The sequence below is a fragment of the Dama dama genome, chromosome 20 (genome assembly GCF_033118175.1).
Source record: "Dama dama isolate Ldn47 chromosome 20, ASM3311817v1, whole genome shotgun sequence".
NCBI lineage: Eukaryota > Metazoa > Chordata > Mammalia > Artiodactyla > Cervidae > Dama > Dama dama.
The window spans coordinates 45,488,048-45,510,838 of NC_083700.1; the positions used below are offsets into that span (position 1 = coordinate 45,488,048).

The window sequence follows — 22,791 nt, forward strand, 5'->3', positions numbered from 1 at the left end:
TTCGGTGCACGTAGAGATATGACCAAAGATGGGCTTCAGGAGATCCATTGGTCATTGAAATTGTATATATAGCATATTGTCGTACCGGACTCTTTGCAATCCTATGGACAGTAGCCTGCCAGGCTCCTCTGTTCATGTTCTCCAGGCAAGAATACTGGAGTGAGTTGCCATATCTCCCTACAGGGGAACTTCATGACCCGGGGATTGAACCCATTTCTCTTACATCTTCTGCATTGACTGCTTTTTGAATATTTAAGTTTTAAAGGGACTTTCCTGGTAGCTCAGTGGTAAAGAACCCGCTGCCAATGCAGGACACGGCTTCAAACCCTGGGTCAGGAAAGATCCCCTGGAGAAGGAAATGGCAACCCACTCCAGTATTCTTGCCTGGGAAATCACATGGACAGAGGAACCCGGCAGGCTATAGTCACATGGGGTCACAAAAGAGTCAGACACGACTTAGTGACTAAACAGCAACAATTTTTTAAGAGAAAAGGATCTTGATTTTTCATTATATTCTCATAGGGATCTTATGATCAAAAAGTTAAAAGTCTTGTTTTTTTCCCATAAAGACTGTATTTATTTTGCTTTATTACTCATTAGTATCACTTGAACAACTTGAAAAGTACACTCTTTTCTACCTCATTTCATAACATCTGATCCGTTAGTATTATAGTGGGGTTCATAGATACTCTTCTTCCTCTTCATTTTTTTCCTTCGCTTCCTCTGATTATTGAAAAACCTTCTATTTGTTCAGTGTACTAAGTGCTTTACATACATTACCTCATCTAATTAGACTGACAGCTCTAGAAGGTTCAAGTATATTTTGCTCAGGATAAACTAAGTGCCCTGCCTAAGGATTATAACCAGTAGACAATAATGCCAAGGCCTAGGGCTAGAGCCAACTCTTCTACCTTTCCCTCTCGCCCCTCCTTAGCCCTCTTAATTTGGAAAATTTTGAATCGCTTCAAAGACATGTTTAGAAGTCATGAACCTAGACATCTCTGCTCTAGGAGAATTAATTCCTCTCCCTTCAGTATATTATCGTGGATTGTGATCAATATGAGGGTCTTTTCTTACTCATCTTTATATCCTTGATGCTTAGTATGATGCCTAAAAAAAGAGTAGATTTTCAAATTTCTTTTTTTTAATTGAAATTTAATTGGTTAATTTCAGCTTTGGTTATTTAGTAAGTATGACACTAAAGTTCTAGTAGCTGTGCCATTAACTCTCTGTGACCTTAACAATATAGTACTGTTTCCTCATTTATTAAAATTAATTTACTAATTAAAAAAATTTAGGTTAATATATACATTTTAGATCCAATTTATTTAGTTCTGGTTATTGTGATTATTTCATAAAGGAAATGTAGTCCTAATAGAAACTAAATTATATGGTAATACCATCAGTTATTTTATTTAATAATGCAATTTGCTAACTTTTTTGCTTCTTTTCTGTCCTGTCCAGCATGTGAATTAGTAGATATTTGGTTGAATTTATTATTGCTTGGTTTTGTTTAAGTAAAGATAATTCAGTGATTTTGTTTAAATTTGTCACCATTGGGAGGTATTCTTGTGTATTACTTTGCCCCAAGGTTGCTGTTGGTATTCTGCTCATTTGTTTTGTTATGTTTTATACAATCCTTAAAACAGATGAGATATAAAACACTGTAAAATTTATCACAGTTGAAACTTTAGACCTTCTCTCAACCCATGGGGATTCATTTGGCAGGAGGCCATCAGAACCAGTTCTTTTTGATCCTTAGTTTCTAGTTTCCACTTTAATTGCTGCCAAAATCTGAGCACTTGGGAATTTAATTGCTCATTATATTTGTCACAGTGGTGTCACAGACCCAAATACAGACTGTTGCATGCACAATATTTATGGGTATTAATTTGGCCTAAATGTGTATATTGGATTCCTTTTTTTTCTACATTGTAAAGTATAGCACATCTAGAAAGAAGTCAGTCAGTATTGTGTATGGACTTATGCCCCAATTTACTAGTAAACTATTATCTATCCAGTGCAGCATCTAAATTTAACGATGGACAACTAGAGGAAGACCTATTCAGAACTTTATTATATTCACTTTATTCAGTTTACTCTTTTGAAGCAGTCTGAGCGATTTGAGTCTAGCTTTGAGGACAGACTCCCTGGGTTCAAATCCCTATTTTATCACTTACTAGCTATTTGACCTTAGGCAAGTTATCTTAATCTCCCTATACCTGTTTCCTCATTTGTAAAGTATACAGCTCAATGATTTTTGTGCAGATTAAAAGAGTAAAGTTCCTAGAAAAGTGTATAACAGAGTAAGCCCTTCATGTTAGCTACTTTATGGCACCCCACTCCAGTACTCTTGCCTGGAAAGTCCCATGGACGGAGGAGCCTGGTAGGCTATAGTCCATGTGGTCCCTAAGAGTCAGACACAACTGAGCGACTTCACTTTCACTTTCACTTTCATATGCCAAAAAAACTGTAACATTTACCCTGGTTGATGGTATGGATTTCCAGTTTCCTACTAATTAAGTAGAGATAACCTTTGCCTACTGTAGCAAATGGGATGTCTGGTCAGCACTAAATTCAATACTTTCATGTCCTTCCATTTTTCCCGTGCATTCCCACTTACTTGCTCAATGGTGTTTAGGCTAATAGGCCTGGTTTTCGTCCCAGTGTTTTATTACTAATCACTGATTTTTCTCGTTCTTGTGCTTTCTGATCTGAAGAATAGTTTGTTCATTTTCTCTGTGTGTCCCCTTTTCCTTTTAATATGCTTCTGCCTTTCCCTTCCTTATTTCCTACAAAACTGATGGCCCATCCTGCCTCTGCCGTGATGGTTGCAGCTTTCTCATGCATTTGTCTTGGTCAAAGGAAATTATAAAAAAGGCCCTTGAAAAATCGGAAATATCAGTCATCAACCACGGGCAAGATAGTTTTCAGAACTGTTTGAAAGGTTTTACATCCTGGAAAGTCCCTTATGCCTTACTTATGCCTGAAATTGTGTTCTGGGGTAAGCCTACACTTATATATAAAATTCCATTGAAACGGGAGGGAAGGGGGCAGGGTACAACGTTTGAAAGAATGACATAGCCATCAGTTCAGTTCAGTCCAGTCACTCAGTCGTGTCTGACACTTTGCAACCCCACGAATCGCAGCACGCCAGGCCTCACTGTCCATCACCAACTCCTGGAGTTTACTCCAACTCATGTCCATCGAGTCGGTGATGCCATCCAACCATCTCATCCTCTATTGTCCCCTTCTCCTCCTGCCCCCAATCCCTCCCAGCATCAGGGTCTTTTCCAATGAGTAGTCATAGGACATGACAGAAACTGGTTAAAGCCAACTATATCCACCGTGGTGGTTATTTGGCTTCCAGTGTAGCTTGAGCCTCATTATATGCTCATTGTAATACATTAGCATGCTAAATGGCACATCCGTCAATGCCATGGCAGTTCTGAGACCAGCCGAAAAAGGTCAGAAAGTGGGCAGTGGCTCAGTTCCGGCAAATCCCTGCCCTTTCTTCAAAGTAGTTGGAATAATCCTCCCACTCATTAGCTAATGAAATTATTAAGCCTATAAGAACTAACCATGCTATATTTGGGGGGCCTCTTGCCTTCTGAGATGGCCCACACTGTCTGTGGAGTGTATTTCTCTCTAAATAAATCTGCTTCTTACCTATCACATTGTCTTTCACTGAATTCTTTCTGCAATGAGATATTAAGAACCTGAGTTTTATTAAAGCTTAAGACCAAGTGTGTGATCTCATTTAAAAGACTATGGGGTTCAAGTCCTGATCTGAGTTACAAGATTTTATCCTGGAGTAAACAACATATTAAGTTATTTGTTACTTAAAAATAAGTTTGTAATTTTTCTCAGGTACATACTTGTGTGCACTGGGCTGAGAATAGATTTTGATAGGAGGATGTTGGCTCCATTTTACTTACAGTTGTCCCTACTTTTATGAAAATGTAACTGATAGTGGACATGACAGTGAATCTCTTTGCCCCTCATTTAATGGCTCTGATACTTAACTTACTTATGAAGAGAATGAATATATAAAGATGTTAGTTTCTTGAGATGTTAACTTGATTCTGGAAAAAGACTGACATATTTCTAAATTAGATTTAACCCTTGTATCTCTTCTTTTATACTTTCATATATTGTTCATAAAAAAAAAAATCTTGGATTTGGTTTCCTCAGGACTCAGAGGTACTTTTGGTGAAGGTAACAATTAGACTGTTTAAATGTTTATAGCATTCACTTATTTCCTCTTTTTTTTTTTTTTGTTGGGCACAATAATCTTTGTACAGACTCAGGGATTGTGAAACAGTGCGTTCTTTGCATTTCTGGTATTTGTCACTCACTTTGGGTTCTCATTGTACTTCATGGCAAAATATGGCATTTTAACCACTTCCAGATAAAATCATTAAATTTGAGGCTTCTCTTCATTAAAATGAAGAAATACCTTCAGATGCTATGGAACACTTTCTCTCTCAGTCAACTCTGAGTTCTTTGGCTGTCCTCAATTCCTGTAGCCACAATGAGCTCAGTGGTGATACTTTAGGCTTTTGTGTCCAATTCTCTCTCTCTGTCTTCAACAGAGTGTTTTCTCCTATCTTTGTGGCTGGAAAAACTAAACAGTCAAGTAGGCTTTCCACTGTATTGTTTATGGTAGGAATAGGCCTTTAAGATCTCAAAATCTAGTAATTTTATTAGTTTCTTTTAAAATGTCCTTCATAAACTTGTTTCTCTGCAGCAGTGGTGGCCAAAATAAAGTTTAAAATTACAGTGAAGGTTGCAAAGAGGAGGAAGGTGATGAGGGATGTCAGGTCTAAAAGAAAAACACACAAAACAGTATTTTTTCTTAATGCTCTTAACATACCACATAGAAAGGCGGCAAAGACTTTTTTTTTATACTAACATCTAGACTCATTGGAGATTCTGAAGCCATCTACATAATTTTTAAAAATATAAGTCTGAAAAACTAAAATTTCCACAAGAATTCTGTTTTTGAATGGTTGTCTATACATAGATCTTACTGTGAATTGACCTTTTCCAAAAATTGATCAGATTAACATTTACTTTTTTGGAATGATTTATAAATTCTGAGAAATGATAAAATCTTATATTTTATTTTTATTTTTTACATTTTATTATACAGTTTTTCCCAAGGGACTGAGAAATGGATATTGAGGTGACAAGAGATTTTTGTGAACTATGTCTGTGTTTGCTTTTGATTCTAAGCTGCCGTGTCACATGCTTGTAGCAGGCTGCCTTAAAATTTGTTATCTATGACTTGTTTGCCATGGATGTTATTGCTCTGGTCTAGGGAGTTACTTTCAATGACTATATTGAGATCTTAAAATTCTCTCTTAATTACAGTAGTGCGACTTTCTAGCTTTTCCATTAGATTTAATGAGTAAATCTCAGCTGTCCTATAGATAGCATGTCTTAAAGACAGCAACCTAACTGAAGAAAATTATTTTTAAATAAAGGGATTCAGATATAATTTTATTTGATTTCATTAATCCCTGTTGGTGAAATCAAAGTTTCTAAGATAGTCTTGAAAATCAACCATGCAAAACAAAAATACCCTGTCAAAGTACAAGATTTATTTCTGTTAAATGACTCCGTTTAGCAAACATATTTGTATATATGTGTGTGTGTTTATGTATATAAATATCCAAAGTAGGTGGTTTATTAAAAATATGACCATAACAATGAAATAGAAGTGTCTATTTCCACATCTGATTTATAAGCCACCTGTGGGGAAGTAACAGATGCAGTTTTCCATATTGAGTTGGTAAAGTTTTATTGAAAGATGTTATGAAACCTTTTTCAATTTAAGATTTAAATGTGAGACTCTTAGCAGTGATTCATTTAAATTGATGGTGTTTGGTTTATGGAAAACATGGAAAAAAATAAGTATAATCATATGACCACCAAGAAAATGTGCATTGTTTTCCATCAGTGGTTGAACTGGGAAACAGCAAGAATGAGATTTAGAATCAGTCATCCTGAATTTGAGTATTAACTTTACCATAGTCATGCATTTTGAATATATTTAACATGAAAACAGTTTGAGTTAGATGGGAAATTATTTGGAATGAATAATCCAAGTTAATGAATATTAATATTTTTCTTAATACTTTTAAGGTTGTATTTCATTTTCATCCATCTATTCCTGTTTTATGTTTGTAATAGCATTAGCAAAGAAACAAATCAAACCAAAAAGGAATTAGCTAAATAAGTAATAGCACATGGATGCAATGGAATATTATGCAACTCTAAAAACTGTATCTTGAAGTCTGTTTAGAATCATGAATAGATACTAGTCATCTGTTATTAAGTTTGAATATATGAAAGTTAAAAAAGTACACTGCAAATATTATATCCATAGTAATTATGTTTGGGTCTTTTTATGTATTCACTTAAGTAGCATTCAAGTGGCATTATTTGAGTAGAAGTTGAACACAGTGGGTTAAATATAGGAAATATATGTAACTGATTTCATTACATGACTTTATTTTCTTTTACTGCTTTGTGTACATCCTTATACCTCTTTTGGGAGTGCAAGATTTTAAAAATAAAACTGATTGGAAACTTTGGACAATTTGAAATAGTAGAACTTTCATGAACTCATTGGCAAATAGAGGCAGAAATTTTATTTTGTCAAGGTCATATTTAATATAAAAACAAATACTAGAAAAGTAAAGTTCCGTCTTAAATTTCTTTTGTTGCTATCTATTATTTTGTTGTATTCTATTTTATGAAGCATATTCAATATAGAATATACAAATACTTCCAAAACTTTAAAAAAACTCTTGATTTTTTTATCTTGAAGTAAAAAAAATGTAAACATATAACAAAAACCTTGGGAAATATTGAAAACTATAAGTAAAAAAGATGTCCTTGTTTATTTAACATTTTGAGATAATCTGAGTTACTGTTTCATTGCTAGTCTTTTTTGGCTTTGCTTGTTTGTTTTCCATAATTGTGATTGTATCATACAACATATTCAGTTCAATAGTGTCTTTTTAAAAAAGGTACTCAATATCATACATTGACTATATCCACCTAAACAGCATTTGTAATTAATGCATAATATCCTTTAAATTTGAAGTCCTTTATTTAACCATTCTTTCATTATTAAATTTTAGAATCCTCCTCAGTATTTCACTGTCATAAAAATGCTGCATTGAACACCTATAAATGTAAAACTTCTTAAAAATATTATTGTTCCCATAGAATATATGAAATGGCACTATAATCTGTACAGTTTAAAATTTACACCCCCTCCGCTTTTCTCCCTTGACTTTCAGTATTAGGCAAAAGATTGGAAAAGTTTGATTTCTAATTTAGAGGCCCAGACTATAAATTTTATCTCATAAGTTCTGGGAGTGCTCTTCAAAGCCAAGCTAATTCAATAGTTAGGTTATTTATCTTTGCAATTATAGTCATATAAGTGTTATTCTTTAAGACTATCACTGTATAGAGAAAAAGTCTGTAATTTAGTTAAGGTATCAAAAGTTTATCAGGGTAAGTTATAGGAATTTGATCTTTATTATAGAATTTTAGTAAATAATAAAATGTTATTTCATTATTATTAGCTGATAGCTGACATTTACTATGTCAGATACTTTGAATTTCTTATCTACCTTTTTTTAAAACAGTAATGATATTCTGTTGCATTATGATTCCTTCACCAGAATTCAAACTATCTTCTAAAAGTGTCTTATTGCAGTATCACATATGGAAAAGTAAACAGATCCTAAGTATTCAGGTCCATGAATTTTCACAAAATGAATTAAACAGTGCCCTAGAAGACTCTTCTGCCTCTTGTAGTCACTATACACTGCTTTCCAACTGATTAGTTTTGCCTGTTTTTAAAATAACAGCTTTATTGATAGATGCACATACCATAAGGTTCACTCTTAAAGTGTATATAAATCGGTGGGTTTTAGTATATTCAAAGTGTTGCACACTGATTGTCACTAATATCAAAACTTTCACGTCCCCGGAAAGAAACCTCATTACAATTAGCAGCAATTCCTTCCCTCTCAGCAGCCACTGGCAACCACTAATCTCCTTACTGTCTCTATGGATATTCCTATGCTGACATTTTATATAAATGAATTGATGCAATGTGGCCTTTTATGTCTGGCCTTTTCACTTAGCATAATGTTATTAAAGGTCATCATGTACCAGAACTTTACGTCTGAATAGAATATCATTATATTGGCATACCATATTTTTTATCCATTTATCCTTCTATTGACTTGAATTTTTTTTACTTTTTGTCTTCTGTTGTGAGTAATGCTGGCATGAACATGTGTGTGTGTGTGTGTGTGTGTGTGTATGGATGTATGTCTTGATTATTGTAGATTTATAGTGATTTTTGAAATTAGAAAGTATTAGTCCTTCAACTTTGCTCTTCTGATTTTAGGAAGGTTTTGTCTATTCTTTGTTCTTAATATTCTGATAGGAATTTTAGGATCAGCTTATCAAAGCCTGCCAAAAAAAAAAAAGTCAGCAGGAATTTTGATAGGAATTGCATTAAATCTTTAGAGTAATTTAGGGAGTAGTACACCTTAACAATAGTAAGTCTTCTAATCCATGAACATAGGATGCCTTTCCATTGATTGTGGCCTTTAATTTTTTCATGATGTTTGCACTCCTCAGTTCCCAAGTCTTAGGCTTTTTTTTTTTTTTTGTTAAACATTCAGAAATATTTTATTCTTTTTATGTTCTTATAAATGGAATTATTTTCTTATTTTTGGAATATTCACTATAGGTTTGTTTATTTTTGAACTTTATGTAAGTGGAATAATTTTCCTGTGTGCTCTTTTGTATGTCATTTAATTTAATGCTTGTGAAATACATCCATGTTACTCCACATAGTCAGTTTGTTCATTCTCATTGCTGTGTGTTTTCCATTGTGTTAATATAGCACAACTGATTTGTATGTCCCCTATTTATGTGCGTTTGACTTTTTTTTTTTTTTTCGCAGTTTTGGGAAATTTGGTAGTGCTACAATTAATATTCTTGTATATGACTTTAGGTGAACATATTATAATATATATGTGTTCTGGGTGTATTCCCAGACATGAATGTTCAGCTTTTGAAAGTGCAACCAAAGAGCTTTACAAAGTGGTTGTAACAATTTGCAGTTTAGTTTTTAAACTACAAAAGCACTTTTGTATCATCTATCTTTTTCATTTTAGACATTTCCAAAATGTGTGTGATATCTCATTTTTAAAATTTGCATCTTTCTCATAATTAATGCTGTTGAGCATTTTAAAAAAAGATTAATTATTTGTATAGTCTCTGTTATATAGTGTCTATATAAGTCTTTTGCCCATTTTACATTGAATTATCTGTTTTTTTCATATGTAAAGGAAGACATTCTTTATTTATTATAGACATAAGTAATTAAAGCAGTGTGATATTGGCACAAGAATTGGAAATTAGACAGTTGACCATTATGGACTCCAGAAACAGATCCCATGTATACTGTATCTTACTTTATGGGAAAGATGAATTAAAGTGGGGGAAATGATGGTCTTTTCAGTCAATAGTACTGATCTAATTGCTGACCTATATGGTGTGATTTTGTTACATACTGTATACAAGTATCAATTCCAGATGAACTATTCATCTAAATGTGAAATGAAAATAATAGAACTTTGTGGAAAAAATATAAGAAAATATCTTTATAACCTTGAGGAAAATAAAAGATTTCTTAAATAGGACAAAAATAGCACTAATCATAAACCTAAGTGATAATAAATTAGGCTTTTTAAGAATTATGAATGTATGATAACACATTTACAGGAGGCTTAGAAAATACAGAACAAAATTACATATAGTTCCACTATATATTACAACTAATTTTTAGGTAGCTAAAGTAAGATTTTTAATTGGAGTTTCAATATCAAACTCTCAAAAATTAATAGAATCAATATACAGAAAAGTAAAAGGATATGTGCTGGTTTAGTTGCTTAATCGTGTCCGACTCTTGCGACCCCATGGCCTATAGCCTGCCAGGCTTCTCTGTCCATGGGATTCTCCAGGCAAGAATACTGGAGTGGGTTGCCATTTCCTTCTCCATAAAAGGATACAGTAGACTTAAAAAGCACCATGAACCAATTTGAGATCATTAAGATTTATATAATTTTAACACAACAGTAGGATACAAATTCTATTCAAGTTCCCATAGATTAAATATAGATGCTGGAACATATTCAGGGACGTAAAAGAAGGACAAGGTGCAAAAATTTCATGGTATAAAGGTATTGAAATCACACATAGTCTGTTCTTTTATCACCAGGGAATTATGTTAGAAATCAATACAAAAGATATTTGGAAATAACCCACATACTTTCAAGTACAATGTGACATTTACCAAGAGAGATCTTTGGCTTAGCCGTTGAAACCCTCAATAAAGTTTGAAGACTGAAAAAACACAGAGCATGATTGCAGAAAAGAAAGCATTTAAATGAGAAATTAATATCAAATATACTTTAAAAACCCATGTATTTGAAAATTAAATGTCTGCTTTTAAGTGACATGTGTATCTAAGAAGAAATTGGGCCTCTTTAAAAATAAGAAATTCTCTTTATGAAAAGATACTATTAAAAAGTGAAAAGAAGACACAGGGCAGGAGATATTTGCAACTTACATATCCATAGAAGGACTTCTATTCACAATTCAAGTGATTTTAGGTACAATTTTGCGAATTTTCAAGATTTTCATTAAAAACATGCCTCTGTGTTAAAAAGAATGTTTGCCATAATTTGGCCAATCTAAAAAAATCAAAGCATGGTCATATTGATATATATATATGAATAAATAAATGGGTTTTAAATCAATGAATACTTACACACTGAATATTGTTAATCTAAATTCTGTGTTTTTGTAAAATCCAGCATATTTATTTACAATTTAAACAGAGCACACTGATGTTTAAAATTATATTAGTTTTTCTTTCTTAAATTAACTAAAATGTTAAGTCCACTTATTTTATTACCTAAGTACTACTAAATTATATATGAAATATAATGTGCCAAAAGATTCATATGGATGCACATTTTAGGCTAAAATTTAATCTTGTACATTATGTTCTCATAACTTATTAGGATCATGTGAGATTAAGTTAGTTTTACATATAAAAATATTATTAAAATTTTTAAAAGTCTGTTAAAAAATTCAGTCCAGTATTACTAAGAGCCTGATACAGTGTCACTTGATTTTAATGATTGGACTTATTTATTTTTAAATATTTATACATATGTATATTTGTAAACAGTTTATATATGTGTTATTTAAAGATCCAATTAAAAAATTTTTGATTTCAAGATGTTTGAACTTTATTACTATATTATGCTTGGGCTTTATCTTTCTGTTTTCAGTAAATACTAATTTTTTAAGAACTGAGTATTTATCATATCCAGTTTAATATCATTTCAAACTTTATTGGCTTTCTTTTGAATTCCAGTTGGTTTTGATATACTTAGATTATTTTAGAGAACTAATTTTTTAACTTCAAAACTCTAGAAGTTGTACTACTTTTATGTAATATTCATTTCTCCTATTTAGCCAATTTTCGAAAATTGATAAGATGAATTCTGTGACAGCTGTATCATAAGACGTTTTTATTTTGTTACTGTTGAATTCACACTGTCAATTTTAATGAATCCTATCCAATTAAAGTGGTGTACGTATTTTTTGAGTCTGTAATCAATATAATCAATTATATTTTTACATAATTGCATAGATATAATTTTATCTCAGGATGTTGGAGGATTAATGCGTTTTTCTAATATGTTACAGAATTGCGAGAAGCTGGAGAATAATTTTGATGACATCAAGCACACGACTCTTGGTGAGCGAGGAGCTCTCCGAGAAGCAATGAGGTAAGTCTGAGTCACCATAGCAACAGTCACAGATGTGGTAAAGAAAAAGTCATTCTTCATTATTGGGGGAACAAATGAGTTCATTGCCACCATTCAGCTCTGTTCTCTAAGGTATTAATTTGTCAGTGGAGAGACTTCCCTTGAGGCTCTACTTTGGTTTTGAAGCTGCATAAATGTTAAGCCTCAGTGCACAGTAAAAAATGTAAATGTTTAATTTGTTACTTAAAATGCTTAAGGGGTGTCTTGTTTTATATTTATACTAAACTGTGTGATTGAATTGAAATATTGTTCATCTGCATTCTGCTTGTATAAAAAAATAAATAGTACAATGGTGTTTTAACTGAGTAGAATTTTCTCCTAATTAATATTTAATTAAAAAAGAGGTACTTAAAATTTCATATTCTATTAGATTTTATAGGATTATACCATAGTATTTTTAAACCGATGTACGATTTTATACAGTTATAAAGCATACAGATTAACTTTTTTTCAAATACAACAGTCTGTAATGAACCTGATATTTTTTTCTTTTTAACATTCCTATTTCTGAATGTTTTTCTGAAATCTCCCCAAACTTAATACCTTTTTAATAACTTTTAGGAAGCAGTCTTTAAATCCATCTGATCAGAATCAATGAAGGCTTTTACTAGACATTGAAAATGTGTGAAGAATAAAACTTAGCATCCTTACAACTGGAGAAACGACAGCAAATGATGTTAATCTTAAAAGTTCTGAGCTTGAATCTTGGAGTGGAATGATTTCCACTGCAAGATTTCTATATATTTGTATAGGAATAATATATTTACTTTGATTTAGCCTATGAAACTAAAATTGATTTTTAAAATATATCTCCTCCTATCAATGCTCATTATATTAGGGGCTTAACTCAAGGCAAAAGAAAATATTTTAAATAGCAGAAAGGATAAAACCTGTGAAACTCCCTAGAATGGTAGTTCGGGTACAGTTTTGTTATTGCTGGCACACAGTTACCATATACTTTAGTCTAGAAGCTGCTCTCATTTACTGACCTCCCTTTTACCACGCAAGCAGCAGGGGAAAGTAATTAAATTTAATAGAAGCTGCCCTCATTTTGAAGCCACTTCTATTTAAAACCACAGGGGGAGGTAATTAAATTTAATGGAAACAGTAGCTTCTACACAAAGATACATGGTACTTCTATATAGATGATTATGATGTCACAAAAAGAGGAATAATATATTACTAGTACTGAGAAATTACCAGCTGGAGCAAGTGAGCCTATTTTATTGTTAATGTCTTTACTAATAAAAAAGGGGGAAAAATAAAACTGAGTTCACAATAGAGAATTTGTATGTATATAGAATGTAGTTGGATATTCTAAGAAAGTTAAAGTTATTGAAAATAGTAGTAATTTAAAAATAAAGAGTAAATACATGTGGAAAAGGCCAAGGCAGGAGTTGTGACCGAACTGCTGGTTTTCAATATATTCTTTATCCTCTATCTAAAAGTACCTCAGGTATACATTGAAAATATCATTTTTATAAATATTTATTATAATAACTTTGAATATAATAAACATAGCATCAGTATTTATTTAGAACATTACAGTTATTCTATGTGTTTTTATTTCTGTTCAGTTTGAAGTAAGCACACAGACCCACAGGAAGACAAAGAGAATGCCAATTCTGAAGCTTTGAATAAAAGGCCAAAAACATAGAAAAAATTGAAAAGGGGCAATGTGAATGAAAAATGGATGTGAGTGAGGGAAATACAATGAACAAGGAAAGGACATGTAATTAGTGCAGAAAATTTGTCATCAAGGAAAGAAAAACAGAAGGAATTATGGGAGAACTGCATTTGAAAAGATGATTAAATTCTTCCAAATTTTGTAATACTTGTCATTTTAGGAAATACCAGGATATTCTGCTTTTTAAAAAGTAGAGATGAACTAGTGAGAAAAACAAGTATTACCTGATTGGAGTAACCTCTCAACCACCCACACTATGAGATAAAGCAATAGTCTAGATGAGTCAGTATTTAATTATATGGCTGTGTAATGTACTTTATTTACATAGGCAGCATATTTTACACACACACACACATACACTCACGCTCATAATGTTTAGATTCGCTAAGCAAAATTAAATAATCTAGTTACCAAAAGCATTCAATATTATAGCATACTGTGGACTTAGCACTTTACAAAAAATTTTTGGGTTTTGCCTTTAGAAAATCCAGCAGGAGCTCATTCTTTATATGGGAAGATTATGGAAGCATATAAACAAAAAGTTATAATATTATGCGACAAATAGAATATGAGGAGAATGCATCGAGGGGCAAAAATTAATTGTTCTCTCATCTGTGATCACTTTTGTCTTACATGAAGGGTGTCAAACCAGACAAAATCATGGAAAAGGTAAGAAACTTGATCCAGGCCTTGAAGATGGCCAAGTTTGTAGCTAGAGGGAAGTGTTGAGCAGAGGCACTGAGTTGCAGGTGCAAGATGTATTTTAAGAACAGTAAAGTGGTCTGATGTAAAGCAAATTTTTTTTGAGCTTTTTTGAATATGTTTTCCTGCAAAACTCATATAGACAGCAGTATTTGGTCAGTAATGTCTCTCCTTATGTGTCAGGAATCCTTGGGTATAAATAAAGCAGTTACAAGTTTGGCAGGATTGATGGGAACAATTTAGAATTTCAGAGTGTGAGTCGGGCGGGCCACTGGGAAACAAGTATGAATAATTTGGCAAAAATTTCAGTTACCTCAGGGGCTGGCCTCAGGAGGCTGGTTGGAAATGTGTTTGTTGCCATATCCTGGAAGTCAGGCCTCCTTGATGGCTCAGGTGGTAAAGCGTCTGTCTGCAGTGCTAGAGACCCGGGTTCAATCCCTGGGTTGGGAAGAGCCCCTGGAGAAGGAAATGGCAGCCCACTCCAGTACTCTTGCCTGGAAAATCCCATGGACAGAGGAGCCTGGTAGGCCACAGTCCATGGGGTGGCAAAGAGTCAGACATGGCTGTGACTTCGCTTTCACTTTCACTTTAGAGATCAGTTACATAGAGTCTAGCTTGCCAGGATAGATGCTTTAAATTACTTCAGGGCAAAATTGTGGTTTTGGGGCTTCCTAGGAGAAGGCAGTGGCACCCCACTCCAGTACTCTTGCCTGGAAAATCCCATGGACAGAGGAGCCTGGTAGGCTGTGGTCCATGGGGCCGCGAAGAGTCGGACACGACTGAGAGACTTCACTTTCCCTTTTCACTTTCATGCATCGGAGAAGGAAATGGCAACCCACTCCAGTGTTCTTGCCTGGAGAATCCCAGGGATGGGGGAGCCTGGTGGGCTGCCGTCTAGGGGGTCGCTCAGAGTCGGACACGACTGAAGTGACTTAGCAGCAGGAGCAGCAGCAGCAGCAGGTAGCTCAGTGGTAAAGTATCTGCCTGCCAGTGCAGGAGACTCAGGAGACATGGGTCCGATCCCTGGGTTGGGAATATCCCTTAGAGGAGGAAATGGTAACCCACCTCAGTGTTCTTGAATGGGAAATCCTATGGACAGAAGAGCCCGATGGGCTACAGTTCATGTGGTCGCCAAGAGTCACACACAGCAGCAGCAGATTGTGGCTTTTAACAAAGGAGGTGACAAGATTAAAAAGTATGAAGACTATTTTACAGCGTTTCAGAATTTGAATAGGATAAGAAAATGCAATGTGGGGATAGAGTCAATCATTCATTATTTAATTAACATTTATTGGGTTTCAGTAATATACCAGATAATGGGGTTACAGATATAAATTAGAGAGTCTCTGCCCTCAAGGAACTAATGGCCTAGTTGGGGAGACAGATACAAAAGTCAAATGCTTGATGTGAAGACTCAGAACCCCAGTACTTGAGTTGTTTCCCTGTAGCCAAAATTCCGTGGCAGTTTTCCTCTTGGCCCAGTGGTATGGCATAGCTTGGCTGTGGAGCATTCTTTTTTTTTTTCACTAACTTTATGTCTGCAGCAGCCCTTAGTAGGCTCTGAGCACCTACAATGGTACCCTCCTTCCGAGTGTGTCTATCCTGGGGATGTTGGAGCAAAACTGGACTGTATGTGAAGCTTGACATCTTGTAGCTGCTGTGCTCAGGTATTATTGAATAGCCCCTTGTTTAAGGTTCTGCTACTTATGAGCTCAGAACAAAAAAGAGAGGTCTCTGCCCTCAGTCAATGCTCTGTCACCTCATCCAATTCTCTCGGTGGCCAGTCTTTGCCATGCAGTCTTGGACCAGTTCTTTCATCAGTGTCCCAGCTAAGCAATTTTTGAGGACCACTCCTGGACTTCTTCCTGGTTCCAGATGTGAGGATCGAATCCTGGGTGCGAGGACCTATGGCCAACTATTTAAAAAGCATAAGGGGCTACAGTCTAGGTTTTAGATTAGGTTTTAACTCATACTCAGAATGGGAAAAAATAATTTAAAAGCTTCTTTTGGCAGCAAAGTAGAGGGACAGTGAAGAGGGTGAGAGAGCAATCAGTGACATGACTAATATTAAGGTAGAAGGGGGTAGCAGTTCACAGACAGGGAGTGTCCGAGAAACTTAGAAATATTTAGAAGGTAGATCTGATGAAACTTTTTGATTTAATAGCCACAAAAACCAGAAACTTGGTTTAATCAGTGTTGTACTGTTTACAACTTTTTAAAGTTTTCTTATGCTTTTAGAATAAAGTCTCGTTTACTTGAGTATCCTACTAGATAGTAGAGCCCATGAGGGTAGGAGAATTGCTGTTTTGCCCTCCTTTTTATTCTTAGCCTTACCATAGTATTAGTATATAGTAGGTACTTAAAAATTGTTTGTTGAATTTTTTATAAAGATTAAAAGTAAGAATAAGGATATTTATCAAGGGCAAGTTGAAAAAAGTTTTTTGATTTTGTAGTCACTTGTTTTTTTTTTTTCCCTTCCAGTTTTATTGAGTTATACTTTACATGTAGAACTGTATATGTTTAAACTCAAATGTTTTTAAGTATTTGGATATACATTAATTGAGACAGGGAGAGAGAAAAGAAGGATAAAGTAAGATGATTTTGTTTTTCAGATGAATTTGAGATAGCTGTGAAAAACCCACGTGTACATGTGCAGTAGGAAAGAGAAGAGACAGCTCTGCAACTCAGGAAAAAGGCTAGAGGTTGAGGACTGGGATTTGTTAATATTTTTATATTTGCAGCCATCGGAAAGCGTCTGATTTCCAACAGTAGTGCATGGAATCAGAAATGAGGCAAGTCTAACCAGATGCCTAATGAAATACTTGGTTTAGGAAAATGTTTCAGAGAGAAATGTATTTTCAGATTTAAAAATTTTAAATAACCTTCTCCTATAATGTGATGTGCCTGAGACACAAAGGATGGTGGCATTCTTGCCCCATGTTCTGTGGCTCATGGATACATCTAGAGCAGTGCCACTCAGTAGAACTTTCTGCTAACTGGAGTAAAAAGCTGCCTCAGTTAAAAAATACCGACTGTTCGTTTTGACCGCCACTGACCCGGTGTGGTTACTGAGCACTTGAACCATGGCTAGTGTAACTGAAGAACTGAAAATGCAGTTTAATTTAATTTGTTAATTTAAATGTAAATTGTTGCATGTGGTTAGTGGCTCTGGTTTGGACAGCATTGCCCTGGAAGAATGTTTTTTGTGTTGCTAACATGACATTCCTCTTCCTCTCACTGATGAAATTCTCACCAAAGGAGAGTCTAGGGAAAGGCTAGACCTTGTTCACACATATCACACATATACATCACACACACACTCTCTCTCGAAAAATGAAGAGTAAAAGTAGATCCAGAAAACAATAATGGATATAAAACCCAAATTAACAAATAAGATAAGGAGGAGACAAGGTGACTCTTATTCTCTGAAGGCATGATTTGTATGTTATGTGGACATCTCTATAGAATTAACAACAAAACACTCTAGAAATTCATAAAAGATTTAGTAAGGTGGTCAGTTTTAAGATAAAGATGGAAATTTGTGACATTTTTCTGTGTATTACCTATTCTATGAAGATCATATGAGGTGGTTATATTAGACCACCCCAATCATCCAGGACAAGTTGAATCACTCAGCAGATGGTATAAGAGGCAGTTATTTGGCTGTTTAGAAAAATGAATCACCTTATATTTTCACCTCATGGCTAACTGCTAAAGGAATTTTCATGTATATTAAAGAGCTAAAGGAAATAAATGAGATAGCCAAAATCCAGTGAACTATGTGAGAGACTATCTCAGAGGTTTGGATGGGAAAAGAAATAATAATCTAAAAAGTTGGGAAATAACTGAGCTTTGATTACATTAAAAGAGCTTCTATAGCTGGAAAAATACAAAAATTTAAAGACATCAGTGTTCTGTATTGTCAAGTGTGTAAGAGATTCAAAAAGATTTAGGAGATCAGTGCTTAATTGGCAGAGTATGATTAATAAACCCTTAAAATAATCAACTCTAATGACAAGCAAAATATAAATTGCATTTAAAAGTACTAATTTCTTGGTTATTGACATTACTGTAGTTCAGTGCAGATGAGATTTTGAGTGCTTGAGATGGATAAGAGTCATTGTCCCATTCTCAGAGCTCAGAAAGAGTTGAAATTACCTGTGCATTTAAGGAAAGGAGTGTACCGATAAGTAATAAGAACCTTGAAACAAGCATCCCCCTTTTCATATAAATTTAACTTTGTGAAATATGCTATGCACAAGACATAGAAATTATGGGCAATCCAAAACTATTCCTCAAACTATAACTGTAAACAAATTGAGCTGAACCTAATTGTCTTCTATTGAGGAAATAAATAAGAAAATGCAGAAAATGAAGTTCCTAGAATATATTCATATATATGATATATCATAAATTATATACATAGTGGTAAATTGTGGCATATTTAGTTATATCTGGAAATTAAAATGATCTTTAGCAGAGTGATTTTTAGTGACCCAAGAATCCTCATGTTAATGTTTAATGAAAAATGCCAGGAAACAAAATTGGATGTAGCACATGACCTTCATTGAATATTAAAAAAATGAAGAGAAAAAATTGGAGTCAACATAGTAAAATAGCTACTGTGTCTGGGTGGTGGGCTTACATTTTTTTCGGGTATATAGCTTTCTGTTCTGAGTTTTTTATAATCAGAGCATATTATGAATGATTTAGAAAAATAATGAAGAAATGAAAAATTAAAAGAATAAAATAAGATGCAAATACTGGAATAAGTGGCAAAAATCAGATTTTAGACTCCAAAACTTGATTTTAGATAAAGGCATGTTTTAAGTCTTACTTTTTTGTAAGGTAAGATTAAAATAGAACTGATATGAAGAAAATAATAATGCAGAAGAGAATGCTTTGTAATTTATGAAGCATTTAGAAAATGAAGATACAAAGTACTGTAATGTTTGTATACATCATTTCCATTTAATGGTGGATAGTGCTTATTTCAAAGAAAGTATATGTTGTCCATAATGGAATTGACTGGAAAACTTCAGTGTGGTTTTATAATGTAGAATACTGTGCTAAGTAAGTTGCTTCCCTGTGCAGCGTATGGTCCCTGTGAACCATAGCCTGCCAGGCTCGTCTGTCCATGGGGTTCTCCAAGAAAGAATACTGGAGCGAGTTGCCATGCTCTCCTGCAGGGGGTCTTCTCAACTCAGGGACTGAACCCTGGTCTCTTCCGTCTCCTGCATTAAGAGGCGAGTCAGTGCAGGAGACAGCACCACCTGGGAAACCCATAGAATGGAGACACCACCAGAGGGAATATTTTTTGTCTAACTTAGCGAGTCCATTGTAGTTTCATGGCTGTGTGGAAATATTGTACAGGATTTTTAAAAATGATGACATAAACATTTTTTAAATATAGAAAAAATGTATGATCTCTAAGTGAAATCTCTATAGTATGATAATAGTTGATTTAGAGGTGAAATTCTCAATTTTTTCATCATTTTTTCCCTTATCTTGGTCAATCAACTCTCTTATCATGCCAAAATGATTTGATTTCTATATTATAATATTTTACACCAGTCTTAGCTCCTGTAATAAATTCTAAATATGAAGGGGAAAAATGGGAATTTTTAAAAAACAATATGTCTCTTTGTCCTCTTTTTATTTCCTGAGGCAGGAGTGGGCATGATTAGTAGAAATAAGAAATTGGAAAGTATTTGAAGTTGAGGAACTTGAGAAAATGGAGTGTCAAAATCTGAAAGAAAAGGTACATATAGAATATAGCTCATTAAGAAAAAATGTTAAAAAGTGTATGAAGCTTTCTGACAATGACTTAATACACAAAAATATAGATTGGTGAGATCTATGGCTATACCTCTATGGAGAATATAAATTACATTTTAGAGTACAGACATTGCCAGTTAGGGGTTAGTATTTTATTTGCTGAGACAAACATATTCAGTGAGAGCTATTACATTTTGATCATTATCATAGAGATGAACTACCAGGGCATTGTATCTCTGAAATCTATTCCTTTTTGCTTAGCTTTGTCACGTGTTAGGAATTCTGTCACTAGATGGTGATGTTGAGTTGCACGGTTTATGTTCTTGCCTTTTTTTCTGGTGTCTGTAATAGTAATTGTAGGTATACTTATGTATCCAGAGTTAAAACTGAAAGTATAACTATATAAATTAGGAGAATAATTTTAAGAGATACATTCTAAACATCATTTAAGTCAAAAGGTAAAAATCCTTTAGAGCTATTGCTTTACTTGAGACTCATAGACTTTGAGAGGTAGAAAGAATATAGATAGCAATCTAAACTTTTCATTGACAGAGTGAGGTCTGAAGAGAGATTCAAAGACATTAAAAAGATGTATTTTTCAGTGTTTCCCTTCTATATGTATTAGTTTATAAATAACAACTTTAATTTAATTCCCTGGCTAATATTTAGTGGTGCTGAGGCTGTTTGCCATCTGATCTAAGGGTTGTGTTACTCCTGGTACCTCGGTATTGTTTTAGTTTCTTATTGTTTTATTTATATTAATTTTACACTCCTTGCTAAGCATAATGATCAAGCTACACTATTTCTTTAACTGGTATTTCTAAGTGAATTGGAGTAAAAGACGATCTGATTACTGGAGTAATTTTGTCCATCTGAATAAGATTTGAAGATAATATTAAAAGGAGACCAAGCCAGTCAATCCTAGAGGAAATAAACCATGAATATTCATTGGAAGGACTAATGTTGAAGCTGAATCTCCAATATTTTGGCTACCTGATGCGAAGAGCTGACTCATTGGAAAAGCCCCTGATACTGGGAAAGATTGAGGGAAAGAGGAGAAGGGGGCGGTGGAGGATGAGATGGTTAGATGGCATCACAAACTAAGGACATTATTTTGAGCAAACTCTGGGAAATAGTACAGTAAGGACTGTGCCTGCAGTGCAGAAGACCTGGGTTCAATCTGTGTGTTGGGAAGATCCTCTGGAGGAGGGCATGGCACCCCCCTCCTGTCTTTTTGACTGGAAAATTCCCATGGACAAGAGGAGCCTGGCGGGTTACAGTCCATGGGGTCACAAAGAGTCAGATACGACTGAATGACTAAGCAGCGCTGGGAGGTAGTGAAGGACAGGGAAGCCTGGAGTGATGCAGTGCATGGGATCACAAAAAGTTGGACACAGTTTAGTGGCTGAATAACACCAATAACTTAACCTTACACTTGCAGATAAGTAGGTGTGCGTGTATGTGTACATATATTGCATATGTGTACATATATTGTATATGTGTAAACATGTGTTTATATATATATATATGTTCATGTATATGTACTCTATCTCCATTACTTTCAGTTTTAATTTCTCTTCCCAAATCTTCCTGTCTCAGTCAAGAAAACCTTGCAGTGTGATTGCATTTGAAATTTGGAGATCCCTTTGCTTTTAAGATACATCTATTAGAATTACAGTTGTATGCACAGCAAGCCTGCAATGAAATTCTTCTATGATGGTAAAAAGAAAACAGGAGCGGGGGAAGAGCAGGCAGCCTAAATGTTTATTAATAGTGAATTGAATGAGCAGTTTAGAAAACAAAAGTAAGGCATGAGAAAATTTGAAGTGGCATTGAAGAAAAATATAAAATAAAATGAGAAATAATTAAATTATTAAAATACTTCTCATGCAATCAACAGATTGTTTAATGGTATGAAAAGTAAACACAAATTGTTTAAAATCCTGAATACATTATATCATGGTATCAGTGGCTACATATGATTTAGTATCAGTAACATATTTTTGTTTTCAAAGTTTTCAAAAATAGTAATCATAAAGGCCCTTGTATGTATGTATGTTTTAACTACATGCAAAGTTTGACCTGTGAAACTGGATGCAGAGGCAGTGTGTAAACTTTCTATTTTAATCCTATTTCTCGATCCTGTCGTAATTATAGTTGTCTAAGTTTTTTTCCACTAAGTGGTAAATCTTGTCTAATTATCATTTCTGTTAGAGAGAGGCACACACTCTAATATGCACATAGTAGATTTTGTAAAATATGAAGACAAAAGCACACCATCATTTTTTCTAGATAATGGTGATGCAACTACTTTGATAAGCATTATTGAAATGAAGCTTAAATAATGTAAGTTAGGCATTAGAAATATGATTAATTGCATAAAAATATATGTAATTAATTGAATTTTATTATATAATGTAATTAAGTTAATGTAATTTGTGTAATATGAATGTAATGTATACACACACTTTACACATATGTGTGCAAATGTGCACATGTGCATGCACACTCACACATACATTTGATATTATCTGTTTACTGTACAACTTAAGAATGTTACTTTCATTCTCTCCAGGAATGAGTAAAAGCAAGATTTGTCATTTACTTTTAGATGAGGCAAATATAATTTAATTTTTTCACCATTCATGGGAACTAGAAGGAATGTTCTATATTAAT

At 33.9% G+C, this 22,791-nt stretch overlaps 1 protein-coding gene across 1 annotated transcript in view; it reads left to right on the top strand.

Annotated features, from left to right (window-relative positions):
• Positions 1-22,791, top strand: part of DPYD (dihydropyrimidine dehydrogenase) — an 886,622-nt gene that overhangs the window by 103,375 nt on the left and 760,456 nt on the right. Inside the window, exon 3 of the mRNA XM_061121314.1 lies at positions 11,827-11,909. Coding sequence (XP_060977297.1) covers positions 11,827-11,909 — 83 coding nt within the window. The remainder of the gene's footprint in view (positions 1-11,826; positions 11,910-22,791) is intronic.